The sequence below is a fragment of the Homalodisca vitripennis genome, unplaced genomic scaffold (assembly GCF_021130785.1).
Source record: "Homalodisca vitripennis isolate AUS2020 unplaced genomic scaffold, UT_GWSS_2.1 ScUCBcl_7081;HRSCAF=14599, whole genome shotgun sequence".
Classification (NCBI taxonomy): domain Eukaryota; kingdom Metazoa; phylum Arthropoda; class Insecta; order Hemiptera; family Cicadellidae; genus Homalodisca; species Homalodisca vitripennis.
Window position 1 is genome coordinate 20,459 of NW_025783207.1, and position 6,186 is coordinate 26,644.

The 6,186-nt window shown below is 31.3% G+C and overlaps 1 protein-coding gene across 1 annotated transcript; it reads left to right on the forward strand.

Annotated features, from left to right (window-relative positions):
- The first annotated feature begins 4,719 nt into the window (after positions 1–4,719).
- Positions 4,720–5,754, forward strand: LOC124374051. Its single transcript, XM_046832351.1, has one exon. The coding sequence runs from the start codon at positions 4,720–4,722 to the stop codon at positions 5,752–5,754; it is 1,035 nt and encodes a 344-aa protein (XP_046688307.1).
- Positions 5,755–6,186: the final 432 nt, after the last annotated feature.

Genomic DNA, 6,186 nt, shown 5'->3' on the forward strand with positions numbered 1-6,186 from the left:
TATTAACAATACTTTTATTTTCTAGTAAGACACGCCTTCACCAGCTTTAAGGACATATTTTTAGCCATATCATTAGAAATATGATACAATAATGAGTAAATATTATTTAACGAGTATTTAAATAAAATTTAAATAATAAATATTTTAGTAGATTATTTTTAAGTTACAGTTGAATAAGGAAATCAGTGTACAGATTTTACACAGAAATATTTATCGTGTATTATTTTTAGTTCCTCTTCTATTTCGTAGACTACAAATATATTGTAATTATGACGGAAATTTTACTGAATTGACCCTTAAGCTCGGTGTTAGTTTCATCAAAAAGATATACACGAGGCTATGTACTTTGTATCAGAACTTTTCACCGTAAAAGTTTGTAAAATACACAAAAAGGTTCATTGAGATATGATTTAATCAAAAGGCACAATCTTGGATATTTGCTGGGATATATTACACGGACGTGCCTACTCCACCCCTCGCTGTTCTGATTCCATCATATATGTTCTTTACTTTGTCTCATATATATTTTTTAACGTATTTAGTTCTGAAACTAATGTAACAGATCTCTTCATCAAAGTTAAGATGTACTGAAAATTGAACAAATTAATTGCATACAATTAAATACCCATTAATAAATTAAAAATGCATATCGTTGCTTCTTTCCAACAACTACAGTTACATATGTCTGTTTAGGTGTTTCCTGTTAGGTTTAATTAACTCATCTATTTTCATATTAGGCAGTTATATATATAGACTGAAGTGTATAACATATGTTCGTTATTTTATCCATTGTTAAATAGTTAAGTAGTTGTAGAAAATATCATGGAAATAAATTACCAATGTACAAATTTGTCATGCTAAAAACAACCACAACATGATTTGAAATCTTAATGTTCAATAATTATAGGTTTGTGGATATACAAATTTATTACCCTGAAAACGATAAAAATATAACAGAAATGAATGTATTGTGGTTTAATAGATTATTATGTGACTGCATGTAAGATATACAAGAATAAGAAATTGATGAACTATTGAACCGTTTCAATTGGGGATCTCATACATTATAGGAGAAAACGGGTAGTTACACAAAAATGCACACACAGTAATTTTTAAATAAATATACAAATTCAGTGTATTTAGTATAAAATATATCAATTTCCGATTAAACGTAATTTATATTTTCATCATATTAGATCACATAGTGCCTTTAATTGTATATTTGTCCCTTAATTGTGTGGCTTATTTAAATATTATTAAATGTTACAGATAAATTGAACTACAGATTTTATTGTTACTAATCCCAAAGATCTAAAACATTTCTTAGTCTTATCTCAAACAACCATAAATCTAATCATCTAAATGAATTAAAATATAGGAATATCTTTCGGAAAGAGTTATTGTACCTTCTAAAGCTAAGTTGATCAATTATGTCTTATTTATTGACAATAGATGACACAAATTATACCATGTTAAGAATTAAATATTTTAATGATGTTTCCTCAATATTACCCATTTATATATCCAACAGGTTAGATCATTTTTAAGAGATCAAATTATAAGATCTTCTAGGGTCAAATTAGGCAATATACAATTACTTTAAATATTTCATGTTTTAATACTAACAAAATAACAAAATACTAAACAACTTGTAATTTATTTTATTAGTACTGAGAAGTGTTAGAAAGTATACTACGTCATGAAAACATTAAGTACTACATTGTTTTTTTTGACACCAGTTCTGAATTGTTACAATGTTAATAAAATGTATACGTTATTTCTGACCCTCTGAACCTTTAAACTTTCACCAAGTAGTTTATAACACTCGCATATTTTTTATATAGAACAGTAGGATAAAATCTTCCTAGATTGAGAAAACGTTTCTTCAATATCTCAGTTTAAATATTTGAAGATATAGCATTCTTTCTTTGACAGAATAGTGTATACCGCGTAGTAATCAATGACTGGTAACAAAGTACACTGGAACTGAATACCTGCAGCTACCAAACAACTATGTGAGGGCGCTCCATCACCACGACTGCACTATCAGCGGCTTACCTAAGCTTCATTTGAAACCTATTTCCCGAACATGTTTCACAACATCCTGATCACACGAGTATACAATTTTATTTACTTATTCCCTTTGTAAGTTATTCTAACACCATTAAATACTTCTTACTTTACGATACAGTTAAAGTCAAACATACATTTAGATTGTAGCAATTGTGTAAAAAATCACCAGTTTAGTCAAATTCTATAACTGAAGTAACATTTAAACCAATAATTCGTGAATTAGGGCATCATTAAAATCAAAAATTTTGATAAGCAAAAATGTAACAGAATAATTTTCAAAATAATGTGTGATTCGGTGGAATATGTTATCAAGTAGCGGAAAAAAACATTGTAATTGCTAATAATTGCTGAAGTTTAATATTAACTTTTGAAACAGCTAATTAAACACATAGATTCTTCTTACCCATTTAATTAATATAGATTATTTTGTAAGATCTTAGTATAAAATATTACAATAATCGATACTTAAAACCCAAACCACTTTTATTATAATACAAGTTACATAAATGTACTAAACTAAAGTACTATATCAATATTTTTTCACAAATACGTTTTAAAATCAATGCCCATATTTGGTTAGCTTTAACAGGTATTTAGCAAAACATATCGTTCATACATTTAATATTAGAACTTTCCTGTAAATTGGCAGGACAGAATACCTCTTTCGATATAAAGTATCGAAGCAAAATCTTTTTCTTCAGTTCTACTACTCAATTTACAAAGAATTAATAGTAAGATTATTAAACATTGCCTTCTAGTTTTTATTTTTATACTAATACTAGAAATTCAATTAAAGCTAGAATCTATTGTTGCGTTTTTGTGCGTACCGGTTTTATCTACAGAGCTTACTCAAAAAAAAAGTATTTTAAGTTGATACTTTTTCGTTGGTGATTTATTTAAAACCATATATTTATTAAACTGTTGTTAAAGCATTATTTTGATATTATCTGAAATATAGCATTTAAGTATTCATTAGTGCGTAAGCTAAGAATAACTTGTATATTCATAAATTACTTGAAGTCACTTTATTTTTGGAAATCCATGGTAACCAGGATAAACTCTCTCATTATAAATCCTATTAATTATGGCATGATTTGAGTTCCTAATATACAAACATTTATATTACGTATTAATATTGCAACATGATTGTCAGCATGCCAGTTTTGAGCTAAATGTAGCCTACTAGTCCATCCCAGCCAACAAAACAATCAAAGGCGATATTGTGAGAGCCAAAACAATTAGACCAATTTGATGTATTATTATTGCCTCTCAACTGCAACTGTATTTTGTAATCATTTGTTAACTTTACTAGCCACAGTCTGCAATCCATCAAATTTATCTGTTATTACCTATCATAATAACATATATCTTTGTATTTTTAAAGGTATGTGCAGATCCAGATGTCTAAAAAGTTTTAAAAGCATTACTTTAAATTGTAGAAGAAATACTTAACGAATTTTTGTCTTTCACATTTGCAATGAAAATCAAAGACGTAATCTTAAACACTTGCTACGAAATATGTTTTTGTGCATTATTTGTCTATATATTGTAATAAAATATGACTTACTAAATACAAAGTTATGGAATGACTATAACTAGGAGAAGAAGTTATTAGCTTTTTTTTGTTGATTTTATCAATAAATCGTTAGTAAAACAGGTCATTTTATGTTACGCTATTAACTATTCAACGTTGATCTGAAATCAGTATTTTAAGTTTTCAATTCCGAATGCACGTTGTCAAGGTTGTTTTTTTCTTTAACAGTATTATGTTCATGTTAATTTTTACTAAATTCGGGAAATAATTTATAACAATCAAAATTTTACATTCTAGTACAATATTTTTTCAAAACCTTCTTTGTTGAATTTTTTCATTAATCCACAAATTAGTTGTGTAACATTCAATAATTACACAGAAATTACGCATTCCTGTCAAATTGATATTCTTTGCACTACTGATCGCTCACAATTCGTGTAATTTTTACATTTCGTCTTTGCTTGGCCAATGAAGAACCACATATCTGTAGGGAAAACCTTTTGCACCTCTACGCTGCGCATCACGTCTCGCGCAGGAAGCCGAGTCGCTCCGACCAGCCACGGAAAACGCCCGATTTATCACGTGTAGTGACAAGCCTAAAAGATCAAGCCATTGCGATCTGTCAGTGAAACTAATTAATTGTTTGTGTACCGTTTTTTCTGCATGTATATTATTTAGTTTGGTGTAGTATTTTGTATTAATTGTTTTGACTGTTGCAAACATGTAGTGTAGTTACAGTGTTTCATGGTTAACGCTTTAATCTTCAAGTAGGTAAATAAGTACCGGTAGAGCAGTTTTAGTTCTGATTTAGCGAGACGTCGCGTCGTAGTGTTTTGTTGCAACAATCGTCACCCCCCCCCACACCAGCAAATACTGCAAACCTTGTTCTTTTGGCGTATGTGTGTATATCATTCGGTAGTTGTAAATAGTGTACTTTAGAGTGTATGGGATTTATGTAGAAATTGTTGTAGTAATATTTATTAGTGTTTTTTTTAATTTACTATTTTAATCAGTATTTTAAGGACATGAAAGGAAATTTTCGCTGTCCAATATGTCAAAATGTTGCTACTAAACTTGAAGATTTTGATCATCACTGCTCAGTTGTGCATGATATGAATTTGAAACGAGAGACCTTGTATTTTGAGAGTGTGAACGCATTTGACTTGTGGTTGAAAGAAACTGAGCGCATTTCTAAAACCTGCTTTGTAAAGAAAAAATCCGATCCAATTAAAACTAACAGCGATACAGTTATAAAAACAAGTCATTTGCATTGTAGTAGGTCTGGGGTTTTTAACTCAAAACCTTCTAAGGAAACTAGAAAAAGAGAACTAAAAATTCAAGGTACGAGGAAAATAAATGGATATTGTCCTTGTGGCATTAGGGTTACTTATTTTAATGACGGGAAGGTAACAGCGGTGTATTGTCCCAGTAACGTAGGGCTCAAAACTGACTTGGCACACTTGAACTTATCACTAGAAGAGAGAAAAAGAATAGCTTCAAGTATGGCGAGCAAAATTCCATTCGATGTCATACTTGACAATGTGCGTTGTACCGTCAACAAACAAGAATTGGACCGAGTCCATCTTTTAACCAAACAAGATTTATACAATATTGAGTCAGAGTTTGGTTTAGATGAGACTGTGCGACATAAGAATGATGCTGTCAGTGTAGATGCGTGGGTACAGGAGGAGAACATGTCAGCCAAGAGTTGTGTCTTGTTGTATAAACCACAAAATGAAGTAGTTGAGCAGTACACAACTTTCAAAAAAGAGGATTTTGCCCTGGGAATCATGACTCCCGCTGAAGAAGAAATGTTAAGAAAATTCGGCAGTGACTGTGTGTGCGTTGATGGGACCCACGGACTTAATAGTTATGATTTCGAGGTCGTCACTCTAATGGTCATTGATGATATGCGACAAGGGTTCCCATGTGCATTTTTTATTTGTAGTCGCATCGACTCCGAAACAGTAGGCACATTTTTCTCTTTCATTAAAGAGAGATTAGGCGACCAGCTGAAGCCAACGGTGTTCATGTCTGATATGGCCGACTTATTCTACAATGGATGGCTACCAGTCATGGGCCCTGTAGAAAAAACGCCTTTACTGTACAAGGCACGTGGACAGGGCCTGGCAAACAAACCTGACTAAAATAAAAGAAAAAGAAAAAAGGTTAGAGGTTTACAAAAACTAAGAACTTTGCTTCAAGAAACTGATCAAATTGCTTTCATGAAGATGCTACCGTCGATAACAGACGCGTTGTGTGAAGATGAGACCACTAAAGAGTATGGCGAGAATTTCAAGTCTTACTATTCACACTGCTACATGCGATGGGCGTATTGTTACAGGATCAATGCAGGGGTGAATACGAACATGCATCTTGAAAGTATGCACAAAACGATAAAACATTTGTTTCTGAAAGGAAAGACTGTAAAACGACTAGACTAGATAGGGCTATTCATGCCATCATGCAGATGACGAAGCAAAAACTCTTCGATCGATTAACAATATTAGAAAAAGGCAAATTAACTTCAAAGTTAAAAGATGTACGATCTCGCCACAAAACACCGCTAGAAATGGACG

Excerpts from the sequence above, each read along its gene's own strand:
- LOC124374051 (XM_046832351.1), top strand. The coding sequence starts at position 4,720 with ATGAATTTGAAACGAGAGACCTTGTATTTTGAGAGTGTGAACGCATTT.